General features: G+C 47.6%; 1 protein-coding gene across 5 annotated transcripts in view; it reads left to right on the top strand.

Moving 5' to 3' along the window:
* The window catches only part of FRMD5 (FERM domain containing 5), a 307,695-nt gene that overhangs the window by 242,256 nt on the left and 42,434 nt on the right, over positions 1-23,005 (top strand). For all 5 annotated transcript variants that reach the window (XM_078079427.1, XM_078079428.1, XM_078079429.1 and 2 more), the window contains exon 2: positions 19,484-19,588. In XM_078079427.1, the coding sequence (XP_077935553.1) occupies positions 19,484-19,588 (105 nt within the window). The remainder of the gene's footprint in view (positions 1-19,483; positions 19,589-23,005) is intronic.

Here is a 23,005-nt window from a genome sequence, read left to right on the forward strand (position 1 = left end):
TTAGGCTTATAATTGCTACATGATTCAGGCACCAAATTACTGAAATGTTCCCCTCAAGGAGTATTTGACATTTAGTAAAAATTGTAATATAATGAAGTGAGTATGTCAAAAATTCAGACATTTTAAATTCTTTAACTTATTCATACTTGAATTTAGGAGAAAGTATAGCTTCAGGTAGGTAACCCCGCCCCCCGCCACCTTACTTAAAAATACTGGTGGGTGGCAGAGATGAACCCTGAAGAGGACTGACGGCTTCCATCCCAATATCCTAGAGATTTCCCAGGCAGCAGCCACGTGTCAGAGAAGAATACACTTTCAGTCTCTTTTATCCTGTCAACTTGGTTATTTGTAGTTATTTTTGGAAAACATCATACAGCACAGAGATTAGGTCTTTGGGTTCTATAGCTACACTGCTTGGGTTCAAGTCCCAGCTCAGCCACTGACTATGTGATAGTAAGCTGGTTACTGACCTTCCCTGTGCCTTAGTTTTCCCATCTGTTAAGTGGGCATGATAATAGCAGCCATCTCCTAAAGGCGGCTGCGAAGATTAAAGAATGCAGGTGAAACGCTGAACAGGGCGCTCGACACAGAGGGAGCACTCGGTCAGCACTGGCTGGCTTTTCTCCTTCTCTCCCCACCCCTCTCATCCGGCATCTCCACCTGTAGGAGACTATACACACCTATTGACAACTTACCAGCTCGACCCACTCATTGGCTTTTGCCAATTGCTGGCAGGAAATGTTTTCCCTATGAGAGGTGTTAGAAGCACGCTAGGGTCTGAGTTCTCTCTCAGTTTTCCTCTCTGCAGCTGCCTCTGCCTCCAACACATGGAAACTTGCATCTGTGGATGCTGGAAGTTTCCCAGGATGCTCGGCACTCTCTCCCTGGCCCTGGTGTTTCTCCAGCCTTGGCCTTTCTGAATCCCTCTGTCAGTGACTCAGCTTATTCCCTGGGCCCTCCTCCCGCTCCTTTCATCATTTGTTCATTTTGTCTTTCAATGCCTTCCTGTTCCTTGATACCTCCTTAAAATCAGGGATCATAAAAATCATCATTTGAAAATCAAGATGTTTAATTTCAAACGAATTTTCTTTTGTAAATTGCTTCTTGGAAAACAATGCTGAAACTCTATAGGAAGACAGTTTTCACAGTCAGTTTTTGTCTAACTCAAAGTCATCAGCATGGAATTGAGATGAGAGCTTCTAAATATATGGAGTTTGGAACACAGTATAAATGGAGATTTTTGTGGCCACACATGGCTTTTTGTAACCTACCAATAGTACATTTCTTAGCTAATATTCTTCACTCATACTCTCAGATCCAAAGTAAATATCCAGCAGCCATCCCTGTGTAATCTTGCTAAAAATGAATTATTCAAGACAGTTATACCAGGAAATTTAGATTTTAAAGGATATCATACAATGAAACAGAAGTCAGCTAAATAGCAGTATTCATCAAATTCTGCTCAGGTGATAACTTTAAAAGCAGTCACTTCTACAGACAAGGGAAAGCAAGGTTATTTCCCTCTCCCCTTTGGACCCGTTCACCCCAAATTGACAGACGAGGTGTTTAGGAATATAAAAGCTTGTACTTTTTAAAGCTCATCGGTGAACCAAGATACGTGGTTTACTGTTTGAAATGGTGTCATCCAGTGTTCTAAAGACTGAAGTTTTAGTGCTCGCTTCAGTAGCACATATACTAAAATTGGAACAATAAATACTGAAGTTTTCTGTGAGACTTCCAAAGTATCTACTTTAATTAGCTTTAGTAAATAAGTTAACGAAGCCATCATTCAGAATGTCTCCATCTTTAAAATTGAGGTGGGAGTGTCTGAGTATGTGACCACCATATGGAGAACAAGGAGAAAGAAGAAAGCAAGATGAGTGAGAGACCCCCTTCTATCCCTGGTGTCCCTTGCCCCATCTAGCAGTACTCTTCCTTTTAAACCTTTTCCCTCAACCACCCCAGCCCCCAGACCTTCCCTCCTGAACACAAGACAATGGCGCCTCCACTCCCCTCCTCTCCCCCAAGACTCCCAGACGTAGCTTTCATGCTTTCTCTTACATTTCACATTAATACGTTAGAGACATCCCAAAGGAGAAAGAACAGTGGTTCTGAGCCTGAAGTTCCTCATCTGAAAAATGGAGAAGATTAGAAATGATGTGTTCAGAGTCTGCCATCCTGAAACATATCCCTTTCCTTCCTGTTATTTCCACATGTGTGTGAATAGGTAACTATGACAGAAGAAAACTATTAAAGTACAACTATTTTCAGTCATGCTACACACTGTCGCACACACACATGTGTACACACCTCACCTCTCTATGAGGAGAAGAATCCTCAGCATGAATGGACCAGTTACACTGCCTTTGGTGTGATGAGCTGGATACTGGGCAGATCTGCGGATCTGAAGTCAAGCCTTGGCATGGGGCAGGGGCTTTGGGTCGCTGCTGGAGGAATTGAGACATCGGAGTTTACACGGCAATTTCGGGGGGTTGTTTTGCTCTCTGCCATGCTGTGTATCCCCCTCCTCCATATCCCTAAGGAATTTTCACAAAGGTCGTGTTGCACTCCAGTATGTTTGGAGTTGGAGGCATATGGTTGTGTGTACGTGAAGTTGGGTGTGTTTTCTTGTATCGGTGACTTCATGGTGGGCCCAGAATGGGGGTGTGGCAGGCATAAAAGGGCTCAGGTTCCAGAACCCTCTTCATTCAGACTGACATTCTAATGTAACAGGTAAACATCGGTTCATATTTAATTAAATTGCGATTTCCTGAGTAGTAATTGAAATCAGTGTCGTCGCCCCCCCCCCCCGCCCCCCCGCCACTTATAACTGACTGTGATTTTGGTTTTTGTTTAGTACTCTTTCTAGTTCTTTGGGTTCAGGAGAAAAAATTTATTTTTAAAAAATGGGTTCAGAATTTTTAGTGAAGGAACTTTCTGCTGCCTGTAATAGCCGAGTACTTTCTATTGAACCTGCTCTCCACAGACATCTGTAAATGCTGGACAAAATTTTACAAACCACCTCCTGCCACTGGAGCATGATTCAAAAGCAGGCAGAAACCGGAGGGTCGACTCTTGGGGGAAAGAAATAGCAGTGGGTGTGTTCCCATTCTTTTATGGCTTTTAGCTTGAGGGCCTGTCGCATCTAGTGTCTTGTAAGGCCATTTAAAATGCAAAGAAACCCACAGTGTTTATCAAACCCACAGAGGTCAGAGTTTGGGACAACCACAGCAGCTGGAAAAATGAAGAGGAAAATCCCCGAAAGGAGAGAGACAGACAGGGGGAGCCCCAAATTCTGTGCATAAATTCTGCCCCGATCTCCGGCTGACACTTAACTATGTATGCGTGGGACGGACTCCAAGGAGCCCAGCTAAGCCTACAAGAAGACCTCTGAGTAGTCTCTTTCATGTAGCATTTCCTTTTTAAAGTGATGAAAATTAATTCTTGGTTGATTAATTGAACATTTAGTGTGGGAAAATACTTTTCTCCTAAGTACCTGAGACTTTAGGATTTGTCAACCAAGAGTCCTCAAGAGTGCAAGGTTTTGAGGGTATCATTTCAGAACTAGTTTGTTGAATGCCTTTTTGGTGCATGGCTGTGTGCTGGAGGGATGTAAATATCATTGAACTTTGACTATGAGACTGTCATTTTAGATATTGAAATCTCACACACATATGAAACCATAACATACGTGTATATATGAAAACATTTAAATAACGCAAGGCCACATTCAGTGCCAAAGGGACCGCCATCCACAAAGTGGGACTTTCGCCCAAGAGAGCAATACTAGTTTCCTAGGGCCGATTATTTATGACAAATAATCACCAACTGCATGGCTCTGAAACAACGGGAAATTACTTTCTCACAGTTCTGGAGACTAGAAGTTTGAAATCATGGCATTGACAAGGCCATGCTCCCACTGAGAGCTCTAGGGAAGAATGCTTCCTGCCTCATCCTAGCTTCTAGCGGTCGCTGGCGACCCTTGGCATCCTTCGACCTGTGCCTGCATCCCTCCAGCCTCTGCGTCCATCTTCCATCTCTATGTGTCTGTGTCCACGAGGCCTGCTCATAAGGACACCACCCATTTGATTCAGGGGCCACCCAAATCCAGGATGACCTCATCTTAACCAGTTACATTTGCTAAAACCTTATTTCCAAGTAAGATCACATTGTGGCGTTCCGGGAAGACATGAATTTGGGGGAGATACTATTCTACCAAGGAAACAGGTGAATAAAAAGTACTGAGAAATGTCCAGAACTACAAAGTTCTGGGTCTAATTAATCCTTAATATTAAAGTACTTTTTATCTTATGGAACACTTATTCATGAAAGTGAACTTTGTGTTATGATAATGAATACCTAATTACTAATGACTCATTTATATTTTAACTTTTATATATGTTTTCATTGAAAGTAACAAAAATTTCATTTCATTGTAAACATGTAAAATTAAGACACCACGAAGTAATCCTGGCCCTCTCCTCTCCCTTCCCCCTCTTCCAAATGAGTAAGGTTAAATGAATTTTGGGAGAATAGGGTTATAAAGCCCTTGGAAAAAAATCTGTTTTCTAAAGCAAAGCCATTCCATTAAGCAGACCTAAATTTAGATTGTCAAAGCCCCATAGACTCTGAAAAGCAAGTTGTTAAAACTCATAATGAGTTTCAGTGTTGCTGCATTTGGAAATGTCTACATCTCAGCAGTAGCCCTTGTACTAAATTGCTCTAGAATATGGAGGCAGTAGATGTGAGGACTCTTGTCTTTGAGGCTCTCATTTCAGATATTAGTTGGAATTCCATATTCTTGACCCTCATAAATTCTTAAATTGTAAATTCCTAGCAGCAGCTGTAATTTGTAAAACACATATGGACAAATCCCCTAATGACAGATCAGAGATGATTAACTTAAAATATTTCATTCAACTCAGTAGAACTGAAGATGAAACATTCCTCCCCCACCCCCGCCCTTATACCAGCAGTCATGGCTTTTCCTAACAATATTCCTGACTTAGAGAAAATGCAAATGAAGCATTTGAGATTCAACTTAAAGTGAAAACACTTTGCAGCTGTCATGTTTAATTTGATGATAAATATGAGTGCTAGTAATTGTCTTAATATATTTCTTCAATAAGAATCTTACAGTTGAGGGGAGCCTGGGTGGCTCAGTTGGTTAAGTGTACGACTCTTGATTTTGACTCAAGTCATGATCTCAGGGTTGTGAGATCAAGCCCCACATCAGGCTCTGCGTGGGGTGTGGAGCATGCTTAAGATTCTGTCTCTCCCTCTCCCTCTGTCCCTTCCCCTGTGCACTCAGGTACACTCTCTCTCTCACTCTCTGAAAGAAAAAAAATTTTTTTTTAAAAAGCCTCGAATCTTGATACACACATGGTTTCTATGCTTTGCTAATTGAATTCAACTGTGGTACCTACAAGAAAGAAATGTATTCTGACAATATTTTTTTAAAAGACAAGGTTTGCCAAAACAGTGTGCTCTAAAAATAAACCAATGTAATGACTGATCTAAGAAATCTTAATTATATTCTTAATTAATTCAGTAGTCAGAGCCTTAAAAGAATTAATGACCCATTCATCAAAGTCATCATAATGATGCTTAATTTAATGATAGCCTTGGGACGCCTGGATGGCTTAGTCAGTCAGTTAAATGTCTGCCTTTGGCTCAGGTCATGATCCTGGGGTTCTGGGATCGAGTGCCGCAGCAGGGAGCCTGCTTCTCTCTCTCCTGCTCCCCCTGTTTGTGCATGTGCGCTCTCTCTCTCTCTGTCAAATAAATAAAATCTTTAAAAAGAAAATAAAGATAGGCTTTCAGCCTGTTCCCCAGCCTCCTTGCTGAACTGAAATTGTGGAAATTATCCTCCATTTCCTCATTCACACCCTTCTTCAAATTGGTCACTTGATCACCCTTTATTCTGCCACCTAAAAATGTATTTAACCCATCACAGTTTTCCTCCTTGCATTATCTTAGTTTGGGTGTCCACAGAGCTCATTTGGAGTGCTACAGTGATTTTCCAACTAGTCTCCCTGCTTCTGGTCTTACTGTCTTCCAGTCCTCCTCCACCAACATGAAATCTACTCAAGTCTTATTCCCACTGAGAATCTTTCCACCCCTTGCCATCACCTATGGAATCAAGTCCTTAGCATGGCATTTAGGGCCATTGACCATCTGGCCCTTGTCTGCCTCCCCATCTTGATCTCCTGCAACAGACCTCCTTGTACCAGTGCAGTTAGTTGAAATTCCTGGAACACGCCCTGCCTGCTCTGCACATGCTCTTCCCTCTGCAACATACCACTCCTAGGCTGGCAACTTCTATGCACCCTTCAAAACTCAATTTGTAAATCACTTCCTTTCTGGTAGTCTCATTCCACCAGATCATCCCTGTGCCTTGTACATACTTCTGTGATGGCACATACCATCCCACTGGACTTGTGAGAGATTCTCCCCTACCCAAAAATAAGGTTCACCTTCAGTTAATGGAAAATTGAGGGAATCATCCCATCACTCTTTGTCCCTAGAGTCTCCCTGGTCAGGGAGAATAGGTATAAGTAACCTGGCCTCAAAAGAATTCTTACTTGGAGTGCAGAGAGGACTTGAATACACTGAGGTGGCTGCTCCGGGGCCCATTCCATTGACTGCCACTCACACAGTCTGATGTCACAACTTTTCTGAGGAAGCATCTTTGACTGATTGAAAACAACACCCCAGAGAAAATATAGAGGGCATTCTATCTGAAGAGAAAGACCCACAAGGCCAAATAAACTTGCCAGGGATGCATTGTTTTGCTGAAGCAGCTTTTCTCTTCATGAGCTGATGATTTTCTCTGGCCTCTGCATGTCATGTTGAAGATTAAGGATATCTGGAATGTACAAAGGGAGAACAAGATTGATAACAGCCTTTGGGGGTGGAGAAAGAGTGCATATGATCTCTCATGTTACAACCAACTCCAGCCTCAGCTCCCCAGTCTGTGGGATTTGGGATTGGTTACCAGCTGATCCCTAATCTCTAGGACGCAGAAATTTGGAAATGTTCTAATCCCAAAAAAATTCTAAAAGAAAAAAAAAATCTGGCCTTAAATGCACCTTATTTCTTCTTCATCGTCTTCAAATATTGGTGACTATGTTACTGGTTTCCTGTTGATTTAGGGGATTTCTCCCTTTGTGTGCCCTCATGAAGAAGGCTGGCATCTGTCCTGTTTCCAACAGGAGTGGTTTTCTGTTGAAGTGGGCCAGTAGTAGCCAGTTCTAAGAGATTCAAAGAATTCAGAAAAGAATTCAACCAATGCGCTTAACTACATATTTAGATATGTAGCCAGCGGATTATAAAGCCAACCCAAACCTGCAGAGAAGGATAGAATTGTAGGTTGCTTCCACAGGGACCATATGAGAAAATCGAAGAGTGTGAACTCTGGGGCAAGGCAGGCCTAGGTCTGAGTCCCACAAACTAGTCATGTGGTCTTAGACACATCATGTAACTCCACTAAGACCTAGTTTCCTCTTTTGTAAGATGGGGTTAATAGAAACATTCCTTGTGGAATTGTTGTTAGCATTAGAGATACTGCTGGTGGAATGCTTTGCACATGGTAGGCTCCTAGGAAATGGCAGTTACGATTTTGGCTTTGTGTTGAGAATGATGTGATGAACTCTGACATCCTATCAGTCTCCCTGGGAGTACTGTTGGCAGTGGTCCACATCCAGTGACTGCTCGAGGCAGGGGTATAAAAGGCCTGGTTATTTTGGCTCAACTTGGAACAATTCTGAAGGGCCATTCTAACTCCAGAGCTCCCCATGGATCAGCCAGGTGGATACCAGGCCCACGTCCCAGCTCAACTTCTCCCTCTGCCTACACCAGCCTCCCTCCACTCTTTTCCATGGGCATTGATCCCAAGAGCGCTTCTGAAACGTGTCCTGGCATGCTAAAATTTATTCCAGAGTCTCTACTTCCTGAGGAACCTGACCTCTGACAAGGGATAAGGCAGGTATCCAGTCTTGTGTTATGAATCACCCATTGGTCTAAGGAGCTGAAGCCTGAAGATGATCCTGTGGCACCTTAGCCGGGTGTCAGGAAATATTTTAGAAAGACAGGCAAAGCATCAGAAAAATCGTAAGGGAAGGAAGAAATCCCGAGAGACACGTGAAATTTGCCGTAGGAAGGCATTTGATAATTTCCAGAAGTTAAAAACACCCTAAATCTATTCCATGTGAGCCCAGGAGCCTGTAAATGTTTTCTAATATCAACTCCCTAAAAAGAACTTGGCTATGACATTCACATCAATCTAATTAAGCAGATGTAACGATTAGTCTTTTCCCAGTATTGAACTTTTAATTCCCTTTCCGATGGCAAGGACCCAGCTAGAGACCTTCCTGGAAGGAGCCCCATGTTTTCCTTTCTAATGACCGTGGCCTAAACAGTTATTTTGGAGCTGGGCTGTACTGTATGTACCTTTCTGGTGCCCAGTGGCATTTAGGCTGGGAGTTCCCTGTCCCACTCAAGTATAGCCTTTGGGAGCTAGAAGCAGAAAACTAGACAAAAGGTAATATCTGGGAGACCAATCCTGCAATGAATTTCCAGGGTTAGGTGAGACTCTGCTCTGGACAGGGACTCCATCTCCAGGAAGAGTCTCATCCCAACATGGTGCTTCTCTGTTCCTTCCTACCCTGATCTCGATGGGTATTAGGGGTTGGCCCGGAGGGAGGACCTATCAGCCTGGTCATATCATGTAGTAGTTGACCCTCAAATACTTCCTGAGGGTCACGTACAAGGCACGGAGCTGTGCACCGAGCATGCAGACGCTGGCTACCACGCTCTGTCTCTCCTGGTAATGGGGAGGAATGTGGACGTAAAGGTTGGAGGAACAGCAGTAGGACAGGGCGGTTGTACGTAGGGTGATGAGTGCCATGAGATGAGAGCAGAGCAAATGACTTTATGCCAAGTCCCTTTTTCATGTCTCTAAATCCCCATCTCTGCAACCCTGAGAATGCTCAAGCAGGGCCTGGCCCAAGGGAAGCCCTCAATAGATACATATTGAACTGAGTGTTTGTCCCAGTGGTTTGTCATCCACTGTTTGGCCTTCAAATTACACGATATTCAGCTTGCAGCAGATGTGCAAGATTTTTTTCAGTAGCGACATCTCGGCCAGTGTTGCCGCGCAGCCCTCAGAGGACTCTTGGTTTCAGTGTTGGTGGCCTTGCTGTACAGAGATGACAGGGAGGCGCCAGAGGCCTCGGGGGTGCTCCTGGGCTCAAGGCTCCTGCCTCCCCTGCTCTCATTCCTGCTCTTCAGGCTGAAAAACTGCAGAGGAGCAGCAACATACTTCCACAAGTCTTGCCTCCTCTGTTTTCTCCATCACACCGCAAGGCCTGGACCATGTTCTTGCCTGATGCCCTGGGGATCTGGTCATCCCTCAGTGCATGTTAGCAGATATATTTCCAAGCCCAGGAATTATTTATAGACCAAGAGGCACCTGTTGCTGTTCAGCCACTAAAGTAGTACATCTGGGAGAAGCCTCAGGAAACTGAAGTTCATGGACCCGGAGGCGTTTGCCTCACAGCCACACCCTTAGCTTCCACCTCAGCCCTGGTTCAGAGGCTCTGCCTCTGAGTAAACTTAGGACAGTGCAGGATGAGGTTGGAAGGGACACTTTGTCAGCCCCTTCCCATCTCTGTCACTCCCTATCCCTTGCTTATTGGACAGTTGAAGAGTTAATCTTCTATACAGGGCTGTGCAAATAAAATAGCCAGACTGTCACCCCAAGGCCCTTGTGTATAGAAATTCAGGAGCCCCACTGCCACTCTGGTTATAGTTGAGGAAACCATGAGCTTGGAGAGGAGAGGGAGGTAGAGGCTCAGGATCCATCCTGAGGAGATTCTGCAACAGTCCTCACTGTGTGAGGCCAGAGATGTGCAATGGATGATCTAATGGGATTTTTCCATCGCTCACAGTGGAATAGAAAATGACCAGACTCATAGCAAGATAATAGTTTCACACAATGGCCTTTACTGTCTCAGGCCTGCTAGAGGCGGTTTCTAGAATTGAATGAATTCTGTTTAGTTACTCTTTCCATTTACTTTGAGCAACAGCCTTGAGTTTTTTAAATTAATTAAACTAGCGATAAATGTGTTAGACCTCTACCTTCTACAGCTGCATGGTTAGCCTTTTCTGTTAAACTTTTTTTTTTTTATCCTCATTGAAGAGAACATGGGCCTGGAGTGTGATTACTCCGGTCAACTAATAACAGAATCAGAGACTTGGGGCACATAGGAGATGTGAGATCATGTACACACAGGGAAACCGAGGCTCATGGAGGAAAATGACTTGCCCGAGAATGTGCCTTTCCTTTCTCCCATCAGTCCCCTCCTGCCCCTGACTCCCTGATCGATGCTGAACACAGATGACTTGCCTTCTGGGCATGGAATGGCATCTCCAGGGCACATATTCTGTACCCACCCATTTCCCCACCCCCGACAGAGGGCCAGCTGGATTCTCTCCTGGAAAAGAGAGAGGAAGCAGAAGGCAGCTCACGGCAGCCAAGATGGAAGTCTGACTGAGAAGCCGGAAGAGCACAGGTACAGAGGGAAGACAGCAGTAGGCAGAGGTCTGGGCAGCTCGCAACCCACCTCCTAGACAAGAGACACTAGAGGCTAGGAGAGGAGATGTTCTGAAACAGATTCCCTGCCAATGACAGCAGAATTGGGGTGGGAAGGGGCTTGTTCTCTGAATTAGGTTTGGAGGGTAACTGCGGGCTTTACTTTGCAATGATCTAGTTCGTGGCAAAAGAGCAGTGAGTTTTGAGCTCCTTAGCCATTGGAAGTAAATGGTAATTGGGGACTTGAACTTTCCAGCCGGCACTGTCACGAAAGGCAGAATTTGAAAACCTGGCAGGAAGGAGCAGAGTTCTCCACAGCACTTCCCTGGCAAGCCTAATGCTCTAAAGTCGGTACTCTTGGTATGTGACACCGTGAGGGCTGAACACGAGTGAGAACTTGGCTGCCTGAGCTGGGCTGTGGCAGAATTCAAATATCTGCGTTTCCTCCCTTATCCCTGAAGTCTTTGCTCCCAGAGCAGCTCGGGACCAGCGGGTGCCGGAGAAGGGTGGATCGGGTCCACTGGTCCACGACCAGCAGCAGCATCCCCTGGGAACGTGTTAGAGATGCACGTTATCAGGCCCGCCCCAGACCCACTGAGCCAGCAACCCTAGGAGAGCAGCCCCGCATTGTCTTAACGACCCTCCAGATGATGCAGGCTGAAGTTTGGGAACCGCTGGTGTGGTTCTGAATTTGTTGTTTATCAAGGAAACTCTGCTTTTAAGTGAGCTGGCCATCTGCCTCCTAGCTTGCCCCTCCCCCCCTCCCCTTCCACCATAGGGACAGCCACTGCTGGGAGAGCCGGGGTTTGTCGTGTTGCTTTCCCAGGCCTCGGCACTTGTACGGTAAACCATCTCTCTACCATCTGTTTGGCTCCTGGCCCCAGCTGCCTCTGTCCTCTCCCACAGCTCTCAGTTGTGTTATGTGGTGCCAGTGAGGTGGTTTCCACTTCGTGCTGGGAAGGGAGACGCTCATGGAGGTGGGGCCCCCCGCCCCGGGACCACAGACCACAGAGAGTCAGGGCCCGGCACCCGACCTCAGAGCTCTCACTGCTCCGATGAGGGGCTTTTCAAGGGCGGCCCTGTCCATCCTTCTCAAGAGAGGCAATGAGCATGCCCTGTCTCTCCCAGCTGGGAATGCCAGGGGCTATGAGTGGCTGAATGAGCTCCGGGGAACTCGGGGCTCCGGTCAGAGAGCTGTGGGCTCTACTTGTCCATCCTTCCCTTTTTCTGTGTCAACAAGTTGGGCAGTCACCTGAGGATTGTGCCAGGGAAGAGTCTGAGACAACAGTTAGCTCCCCTAACTTTAACACCAGAGAGCACCAGTTATGTTTGTTGAGAGAGAGAGCGGCTCTGGGTTAATTTAATGAAATACATTTTGCCAAATGCTTTTTGCTTTTTGCTTTTTATTCTCATTAATGCCAAGGCATTAAAAGGTATAGTGGCTATTGGGATTGTGTCGTATCTCATCCCCCACCGCACTCACCTCCTCCTTCCCAAGTGTTAGGAACGTGTCCAGAGCACGTCATAAGACGCTCTTTGTGGCACTGAGTAGAAGCTGTCAGGCCCCCGAAGGATTTGGGTTGATGGCATATATTTGATATTTTCTACTCTTCTTCCAGCCTAGTCTTGGGAAAATGGCCTTGGGGTATGGAGAAAACACAAATCCGCGCTTTGAGAGCCCTGTGGGGCAGATTTCCAAAATGGTGGCCATCCCCATCAGCCAGGGTACATTGCACAGGCTGATGGAGAGCCAGAACCCACCTGAGTGTCCTTCTCCGGGGAGGACTGGTTTCCGTTCAGTGAGTGCGGTGGATCATTGCTAAGACATTGTCATGTTCACATCCATTCAGCCTAAGGAAAGAACAGGTCCCAGGAAGCAGAGGAATTTGGTAGGAAAAATACACAGGGTTTTTATGTATATTATGTCTCTTGTTTTTAAGCCTCACAATCATCCTTTGGGAGATGTAGTATTAACCTTGTTTTCTGGATAAAGAAACGAAAGTTCGGGGAGATCGGGGGACAGGTCTGAGGTCACAAGCTGAGACGCGGCAGAGCAGGGCCCTGACTCCAAGCCCGGTGCTCATCCCCAGGGCCTCCGCCACCTTCCCTCCCAGAGCCCTTCCCCTCCCTGTCCCCTTTGCCCCCGTCTCAACTTCTAGGGAACATGAGTGACCCAAGAGGACAGCTGCAAAGGAGACTGCACTAGGACTCAGAAATCCTGGCCTCTTTCCTTTATGGGCTGTGTCCAACTCAGAATCTGTCCTGTTTGTTGGTACAGGCAAATAAACAGTTTTCTGCTGAGAGGGAGGGAAATTGAAAGAATAGCTACAGGGCTAAAAGAACCAGTTAGATTGCTGAGCTTGCCATATTTCTGACCCTGGCCACCCAGGCCACTCCCTACAGCCCCAGAAATTCCCAGATTTGCCAAATAACATGGGCATTTGCCCTTTGCAAAAGAGAAGGAGTGGGGAGGCAATAAAATGAGTTGTTAAACTATCTTTAGGGTTGGGGGCAAGGAGAGGTCTGTTTGCCCCAAAATGCTGGGATTTCTTTACAAGTGATCTGAAGCAACATGTTATGAGAGGCACAGGGTGTGTGTGTAAGAGAGAATATGAGATTCACAAAGTACAAAAATACAAAGTACTGAGTTTTTTCTAACAAGCCTTGCTGAGTTTTCAGTAATTCTGCAGCTGTGACATGACTAGTCCACAGAGATATTCGGCGCTGGCTGGAAAAGTACAACCAAAACTTACTCAGTCGATAGCAAGAAACAGTGATGCTTCTAAGGGTCACGTGACTTGTAAGACTGGCCTCCCTGTGGGAAAGATAGACAAATTTGCTTTTTTTTCAGGCCCAGCTCAGAGTGTTTTCCTTCCCAGGAACTTCACTGGGTACAAGGAACCCGCAGAGGCATGAGGACGCCTTGCCTCTAAAATCACCGCTGATATCTCAATAAGTCTAGCCTTCCCCTTAGCCCCGCTCTTACAGACTCTACAACAGCAGGTTTGAAGGTTCTGCTCAGAGGGTCTTAGTTGATCTTGTTGAGTCTGGTTTGGCCATCTGCTGACGGAGCACTTGTCCTCCCTCCCATGACAGTGGCTCGCACACAGTGACCTCCATGCTCCAGACTGAATGTGTTTTCCCCACCCTGAGTGTGCATCCTCTGCAGGCCATACCATGTGGCGCTGAGCTAAGCCGGTTCTCTGACCCGAGCGAGGACTGCCAACAGGACTCCCTGAGGCACCATGCCTGGCATCTGAACCTACAGATAGCTCTTTGCATCATAAAAGTCAGCCCAGCTCCCTCAGTTTGCACGTCGAATGGAGGGAGGTGGTGTTGGGGCAGGAAGTTGCTATCTTTAGGAAGAACTAGGTGAGGCCAGTGGCTGCCGGAGTCAGGTGAGCATTCTTCTCTCCTCCTGAACTCTGACTTCCCTCCACCTGGGGCCTGGCCTCTCCCCGGGGACCCCATGGCCCTCTGGCTCCCCTGGTTGCATGGCTCCTGACACTTTGGCCTGGATCCCTAGCGCCTGCATGGGCCCCATCCTTGGGCCTACCCGCCGAATTCTGGCGTCTGTCTCCTCTGAGAGTAAGGAGCCAAGAGCATGCTGGGTCGGGCTCCCCTGTGAGTCTGCTGCATTTGGGGTGACCTGCCGCAAAAACGGGCCGGCTGCTCTGCTCCCTGGAATGAGCTGCTCTGTCTTCTCCCGGAGTGAGCTTGGCGGCTCTTCTAGCTGCCGCCTCAGCAGTTCCTGGACAGATTCTGTTGGTTTACGACTAAGCAAGAAAAGCGGACTCCTGAGCCAGGAGCTCAGCAGGGGTTCCTTCCCTTCAAAGAAAAATGCAAATGAGCCTGGAAGGTGCTGATGTTAAGAAATCTGCCCCTCCCCGCCCCTGCGGGCCCCTTGTCCTCCCTCCCCTCAGAAAGCTGGGCTGGTGTAGCGTGTGAACACAGGGGCAGGACTGCACCCCAGGAATTGATTCACACTTTCTGGCTCAGCTTACTCATGCCATGGCCCTGAGAAGATGAGCTACTGTGGCCGTCCCTCTGTGACGTTCAGGAGCATCCACATCATCTGCTCCTAAACCGGGCAGACACTGGCGCACACAGGCCTTCAGAGGACACTGATAAAGAAAGCAGTCTTTCTCTGGCCTGCACGAAATTTCAATATAAAGCTGAGCTAGAACTGAGGCTGCGATGCCGTCCCACCCCTGCAGCCGCATCCTTCCCCGTCGGGTGCCTGAGGACAACTGGTTCAGCCCCTGCCCTCTCCTCTAGGCCTCCCCTCCTTGCGTGGCCTCCTGACACCCCTGGGCTCTTGTGCTCGTGGACGGCAGATACTACTGCCCACTACCCTCCCTCTCACGTCTGCCTTCTCTAAGGGCCCAGGAAACCGTGGCCGGTTCCTCCTTAATAGCACGTAGCCCAGGGCCTGAGAAAGTTGTGATCGCTCCTGCCCTCTTCAAGACTCAAGTAGTTTACACGTAAAATCTGCCTACCTCACGGGTAAGCTGACTGAATGAGGTGAGGCCTAATGAGTGGGGGCCTTTCCACATGTTAGCCCCTCTGATCAGGATGCACTATGCCAGAGTCCCTGGGATTGACCCCACGATGGGTTAGAATAAAGCTGCTCTCCTGTCCAAAGTTATTGATTATGAGGCAGGAAATGCAATTAACCTTGAATAAGTTTAGGTCACTCGCCCACACTTGCTTGCTGCTAGCTGCCTCAGTCTCTTCCCTGAAGAATAGAGAACCAGAGCCTGGAGCTCCAGGAAGGAGCAAGAGTATGAATTCTCCCAACCTGAGAGTTGCAGAATGATTCTAAGGAGTTCATCCATCATTCTGCACACCATACAGAGAGAGTAAACGGGTTGCCTCTATATGCACTATTATTTTCAAATACTACTAGGTACTGTTTTCAAATAGGTACTATTGTGGTTCACAAAATATAAATTGATTTTTTAAATGGATGCTTAGTAAGTTATTTTGACCCAGTAATATCTTTGGCAAGAGAATAACCTCAGAGGCTTAGCTGGATTTGGGTGCTCTGCCGCAGCTCACTTGTCCTGAAGATAAACATCCTCAGGCTTGAAGCCCTGACTTCGTGATAAACAGTAATCACCTGTCAATGCCAAGTGCTTGTTTCCCCAGCGTGATCAATGGCACAACATTCAGCACACAACACATGGTTCAGCTTGTGGTGTCAGAGCAACTGTATGCAAAGGGAAGAGAAGACAATAGTCACTGGATTTTGCCATCCCACCAAAAGAGAAGACTCGGAGACCACAGAATATTCCAGAAAGCCCCAGATGTAGTACAGGGAGACCACAGAAAGAGGATCCTAGGACACAGCTGGCTGGCATCTGAAAGTACAAGGCCAGGAAGTTTAAAATTCCTATACTTACCCCTGCCAATGGCTTCTCGTAGGGAGGCCACCATGGTGGTTCAGCTGACTGTGACTCCCTGCCCCAAGGCTGCCTGAGGCCACTTCGCCAGCCCCTGGTGTGAGTGCTCCAAGAGAGGGGCGGGTTGCAACCCTCTGTGAAAGGTGCCCCGGCAGTGCTCTGAAGTGACGCTGCCTTGTGTTTCTGCCAGGAATTTAAACTTGATGGAGGGGCGCCTGGGTGGCTCAGATGGTTAAGCGTCTGCCTTCGGCTCAGGTCATGATCCTGGGGTCCTGGGATTGAGTCCCACATCGGGCTCCCTGCTCAGTAGGGAGCCTGCTTCTCCCTCTGCCTCTCCCCCTGCTCATGCTCTCGTTCTCTCTCTCTCTCTGTATCTCTGTCAAATGAATAAATTTAAAAAAAAAATCTTTAAAAAAAATAAATAAACTTGATGGACTTCTGCCATAAGGAGGGACTCTGTTCCTGCCTCTCTCCCCGTTCCCCTCACCTCCCACCCTCCAGCCTCGGAGAAACAGTAAAGGAAGATGCTTCTCTTCATTAGTCTTCATAAGAGCCTTGTAGCTCAAAACCATGCATCTACCACCGGTAAATGGAACCTGAGGGAACTATGACTTCGTGGTGGGGAGCAGGAGTTTCATCAGATGCTAAAAAGTAGCAAGAAAAAAGATCCTGTTCTATTGCTATAAGGGGAGTATAATGGGATTTTTTTTTTTTTTTTTTTTTTTTTTGGTAACTGTCTGAAGAGAAAAAGCCATGTTTATTTTTTCTTCCTGTGAAGTGGGAGAACTCTGAGTTTGGATCTACTGAATATAAAATTCTCGCCAACTAAGGTCCCTACGAATGTATCTGAGTTGCCCGCTCCTGCAAATGAGTTATTTTTATGGCAGACATGATTCTCATTAAAAGTTCTTGTGATTTCTATCACACGAGGCACATTTTCCCCATGGCTACCCCAGGCTCCTGCTAATATGGTTGTTGTAGGGACGGAAGTGAACTACATCAGCCATTAAAACGCACCCTAACTGATCACCATGAAGTAGCCACCTTGATGCAAAGTAAAATTTTTAGAGAAAAATATTCACAATATGCAACTGCTTCTTAATATTCCATTCCAGTTGCTCTGGGAGAGAGAATAGTATAGGACATGCCGCTTGGGATAGAGTGAAGCATTTCCTCTGCTCCCAGAAGAACCTTAAAAAAGAGTTTAAGCTCTTCCCACACTCTGGGGTATCAGTGAGGAAAGAGTTAGCAGTCCCTGCCCAAAAAGACAGTTGTTGATGGAGTCTTTCGCAAAACCTGGTTTGTAACCCACTGCCCAGAAGTCCCAGCGTGAGTCGTAACAAGAGTAGCTCTTTCTGGTGGGAGATCAAAGGGTGTAAGAATTGGGGCAGCTGCTTGGGATTGTGTTAAGAGGGAGTGTGGGGCCAGCAGAAGAGGAAGCCAATGGCGCTGCCTTCCTTACTTGAGCTGTCTACTCACTCATCCTTCCAATCCTGCAAGGATAAGCTTCTTAAGATATTTGCTGAGAGATTGGATATCCTGCCCTAGTTCTCCTTGGAAAGTACAGGGTGAGCTGGCAGAAGGGGAAGAGGTGAGGTGTAAACCTTTCGTGGAGGTCTGAGAGGTCTGCCCATTCTTGGAGCAGTACCAGGCCCTTGGGCCTTCACACAGGTGAGATACTTCGGATTTTATAAGTCAGCCTTGATTTTGGTTGCAAAATGAGACACAGTCCCCCCAGAGATGATAGTCTCCACTGAGCTGCAGGGACCACTGGGGATAGCCCTCGAGATTGCTGTCTTGTGGAGCTCCAGATATTCTGACACTTTCCCGCAAGTCATTCTCCTCCCAGCGCATCCCAGATACCGACACAGGTCCCTGGAGGAGAAGTTAAAGGTTTAGAAATGGCCTAATTTCCTAATTTATGAAAACTTTTAGCCAACCCTCTACCTTCTGTTCATTCAGTTGTTCACTTATTCAGTGAATAATTGTTGAGGATGTAGCTGCCATCTGCCAGGCCCCGTGCTAAGTTCTGGGGGAGGGCTCCTGCCTTCATGAAAACTACAGCCTAGCAAGGGAGCAGACAGTAAATAAACAAGTAAACAAATCAACAGGATAATTACAGATTGTTGTAAGTCCCATAAAGGGAATACACAGGATAAATGAGATCATAATTGGGAGGGGCCCCTCTGCAGAGGGGACATTTGAGCTGAGACCTCGAGAGAAGGAGTGGCCATGGGAAGAGCTGGAGGAAGGGCCGTCCAGGCGGAGGGCATACAGGGACCCACGGGTGGAAGGCCTTGGAGCATCAGGGAGAGAAGGCGTGGTGAGAGCAGCGAGGAGAATGATTCAGGAGGAGTTCACAGGAGGCACGAGCTAGGGTGTTAGAGCCTTGGAGGCCATGGTCAGAGTTTAGGTTTCATTCTGAGAGCAATGGGGAGCCGCTGACAGTGTTAAGCAAGAGTGGTAATCTAATTAAAGATCACTGTGTGCTCACTGCCACTTGTTTGTAGTAGCAGATAAGAAACGAATTCCACGAATATGGAGTCGGGTACGTACATGTGGGTTCATCCCAGTGGTCTGCAGCAATTAAAAACCGTGAGGCATGTCTATATGTACTGCCAGAGAAGGATTCGCAAGATACCCTTGGTAGGAGAAAAAAAAAAAAAAACAAGAAATAGGATACAGCATAAAATATGCTGCCACTATATTTTAAAAAGTGCTATATATGTATATGGGCTTGCCCGTGTATAAAATCCCACATTAAGAATACACAGGGAACTGGTCATGGGTTGCTTCTGGGGAGGGGAACTGAGGCACAGGGTGACCAGGATGGAAGGGAGACCTACTCTTCATAGTGTATCCTTTTGTACGTTCGAATATATTAGTATGCCTGTGTTACATATTCAGCAAAAAAAGGTCCCATGTCTAAATTGTGGTCACCGTGTTTGCTATGTGGAGAGAGGCTGTTGAGAGATGGTGGTGGCTTGACCATGGGTAATGGGGTTGGAGACAAGAAGGTGGATTCAGGATCTATGTCAGAGGCAGGACCAGCTGGACTCAGTGTATCCCATGCTGACTTGCCCCGCTCCCGCAAGTTCAGGAAAGCTTCATGCATTTGAGATTGCAACTGGGCTTACCCCACTCTCCTGTGACTTCTGTGACATCTTTGTGGACTGAAGGATTCTTGGGCTCCTTCCAGGTGCAAAAAGCCTTGGAACTTGAGAGACTGTCTAATGCATCACAATATGGAGGACACGGTTACAGACATGTGCCCTTTTCATATCCTCATCCAACTTCTAGACAATTTTTTTTAAGATCCCTCTAGGCCCAATGTGGGGCTTGAACACATGACCCTGAGTTCAAGAGTCTCATGCTCTACCGACTGAGCCAGCCAGGCGCCCCTGAATGGTTTTTAATGACAATCAAAATGAAGTTACACTGAAGAAGCCCTATCGTTTCTCCATGGAGCTTGCTTTCTTTGCAGAGAGATGCCAAGGGCCAGTACCTGTTTGACCTTCTTTGCCACCACCTGAACCTTCTTGAGAAAGACTACTTTGGGATCCGCTTTGTGGACCCAGACAAGCAGCGGGTAAGTCAATATTTGAAGCGCAAATATTCACTGACCTACTGAGGGTTGGTCAGTAGCCTGAGTCCTTGGACTGCCACTCATATTCTTGAGTTTAGCCTCAGGGATGAGTGGCCCCCCGGGCCCTGCATTTGGGTGTCACCTCTTCAGATCACGTAGCCACCTTGGCAGAGCTCAGCGAGTGTGGCCCGCCGTTCACAGATGCTGAGATTGGCAGCCTAGAGGGCTGACATGATCTGCCCAAAGCTGCCCGGTTGGCGGCGGAGCAGCGGGGCTGGTGTTACTGTCTTCGAGCACAGGTCACAGGCTGAGCCTCTCCTGCCCGCTCTCTAGTGACTGAGCTGAGCCACACAGTTCCGGCTCGGAAGGGCCCCACCTTCCACCAGTTTGGGCAGGACAGAGATAGAGCCGAACTGACATGGGCCCCTGAGCACCTTGCAAATGCTTTGGTTCTCGTTCTGCTCCACAGACACGGGGCTCATTGCGGATGGAGATGAGAACAGGTCCATGACCCCCAGGCCCCGGCCTCCCCTGACCTGTCTCCTCCCTGCTGTGGCTCTCCAGATGCCATCCTTCTCTCTTCCCATAGCCTCCACCGGTACAGCCCCCTGCCCAGAACATCTCTTCTCCCTTTCCTCACCTCTCCACACTCCATGCTTTGCTTCTGGCTGACTCCTTCTCACATGTAATGTCTCAGCTTGGACTTGCACTCCTTCCAGGAATTCTTCCCCCACCCCCACTGTGAACGAGGGGTCCCTCCTGTGTGCCCCACAGGCCCTGTGCTACCCCTCTTGTAGCACTTTCTACGCCATGCTGTGGTTGCCTGTTGGATTACCTGTGTTCCGGGCAAAAATGGAAGTTCCATGAGTGCATGCACTTTCTCTCATTCAGCACTACATCCCATAGAACGAGCACAGGGCCTAGAATGTAGTGGACGTTCAGTAAATATTTGCTGAAGGAGTGATGAGTGGGTGAGTTCATGGTGTATAATGCCAAAAATTTCCCCCTCCACTTGCCCAGCTGCTCTGCTAGCAGACATCTGCACTTCCTAGAACTTCTTTTCATCAGCCCTTTCCTTTCTGTGGGGATGTATTCTCTGGTGCCCCCACTGAAGTGGGAAAATATGCAGAAGCATTCGGGCCTGTGTCTCCCTTCCCTATACCCCTGCCCACCCCCCACTCTGGTCTACCATCCTCCAAAGACATTATCAGCACAAATCCCAGAGGGTCCCCCTTCCATGGGTCCACTGATTTTCTTCACAGCTCCAAACATGGGTTCCATCTCTGTTGTCACTGGGGGCCTCAGAGCCCCCGAAGGCACAGTCCCCTAGCAATGCCCAGGACCACAGGTAATGAATGAATGGATACACCCCTCAGCATGCCAGAGTCAAGTGCTGTTTTGTTCTTTGATGCTCTGAGCCACTGTGTCTCCAGGTCACATTTAGAGTTTTCTGCTGAACACTTTAGCTTAAAGAAAGAATCCATAGGACTGTATCCCTTTCTTTTGAAAAGCCCTGCCCCCTTCACTGACATATTCTGGTCCTCTTGGCTCAGCAGAATTTTGAGCATCACCACTGTTTAGGAAGTAAGGTCAGCCCCTTGCCCTCTGAAGGCTCCACAGTCTTGACATAAATACTGTCCTTAGCTCTAGAACCTCGAAAGGGCCATGATACCAGGAAGCTACATGTCCTTACATGCTGTAGGTGTCCATTCACTATAAAATGATGGACTGTTTTTACCAGGGGGTTTCTTGTTGTTTATTTTTTTGGTCTGAGCTGTTTTCTTCTTAGGAGGGAAGGCCGGTTACCCCAAGTTCTCTTCATCTCCTGAAGAGAGTGGCTTATGAAAAAAAAGAAACAAAACATATCCTCATTATTTTCTAGTTAGGTCAAAATGTGCTTAAGAAGAATAAGAGAGTACATGGAGGGGATAAAGATCAAAAGCAGGAGGAGACAGAGAAATATAAAAAAATGGAGAAACGGGGAAATAAACCTGTATGGAGCGGCTACTGTGTGCTGGGCTCTGCACTGAGCACAAACCCAGGCCTTTCAACCCATGTATGTTGAGCCCTGAGTTCTATCAGGCACGAAGCTAAGAGCTTCCCATATGTTCTTTAATCTTTATACAAATGAGCCGAGTATCCACAAGTCAAATAGCCATTCTCTGGCTGAGGAAATAAAATGTCAGGTTAAGTAGTGACTTGCCCAAGGCATATGGCACTGCCAGTCTCCAGCTCGGAGCTGTCTGATGCCAGGCTCTCTGTGGGTTCTAAGGTTCCAGCTGAATTCATACCTGACAGTTTCTGAAGTTGTGTGACTGTGCTGAGGGGTTAAGGAGAGCAGAGAGGCTTGGAAAGGTGCTTGAGAGTTGTGGGGAAATTGTCACCCTAGATCGGGTGACTCGTGGTAGAGAATGGAGGGGGTAAGCTCCCCGCTCCCTTAGGTTGTGAGGTCCTAAAATAAACCTCCTCCCCTGGGGCACCAGAACCCAAGCTCACATCCACCCCCTCACTGCCTGCTCTGCACAGGTGCCCGTGGGGTCTGGGAATGCTCCTGGTCCCTCCTGGGGGACCAACGGGGGGAGCCTGTTGCTGGCTCAGGTCCAGGGCCTCAGCCTGCTCTCAGACTCTCCTTTCAGACTGGAGGCACCCTTTCCAGCCACCAGAGCCTCCAGATCGTGCCACATTGGCCCAATGACCCAAATACGGGTGGAAACTGTCCTCTCTGAACCTTCTTTTCTCTTCTCCTGACCCTTCCTCCCCAGTCTCCTGTTATCAGTTTGCTAGTGATTGTGGGACCCAGATTTAGCCAGACCGCTGCAAAGGGTAACTCTGGCCATCACTCTCTTTTGGGGATCCTGATTTCTCTTGATTTCTCTACCAGACCCTTAAAATCTCCTGGACAAGCTTTGACAGCTTTCCCTCCCCCCCCCCCCCCCCCCCCCCCCCCCCCCGCGCTGTCTCCAACAGCCTTTCACTACAGTGCAGACTGAAGTCCTCTTCAGCCCTGGCCGAGGGGAATAGGCTTTTTGTCATTCAGCTCCACCTGCCTTCTGCTGAGAACGCATCTCATGGTCTTCCCTTGTAGTTTCCATCTTCCATTGTTTATTTAATCTATCCCTCAGATGCCTGGGGGCATTCTGAGCCCCAGACACTCGCTGTGTTCTCCTAGCTGGACACAATTCCGATGTGCTCCGATCAGACGGGCCTCCTCCACCTTCACAGGCTCAGCCTCGAACCCCACTTGTTTCCGTGCAATTTCATCTCTTGCCTTTGCTTCCCCATGAAGCCAAGCCGCGGTGGGCCGTGTAATGTGAGAAGGACCTCTTAACCACATTGAGTGGCTATAATGAGTTGCCAGCCTCGTGGGAACTCAGATCAGAGGAAGCAAGAGAGCAGAATGTCAGCCCAGATTATCCATGT

Source organism: Halichoerus grypus, chromosome 8 (genome assembly GCF_964656455.1).
Source record: "Halichoerus grypus chromosome 8, mHalGry1.hap1.1, whole genome shotgun sequence".
NCBI lineage: Eukaryota > Metazoa > Chordata > Mammalia > Carnivora > Phocidae > Halichoerus > Halichoerus grypus.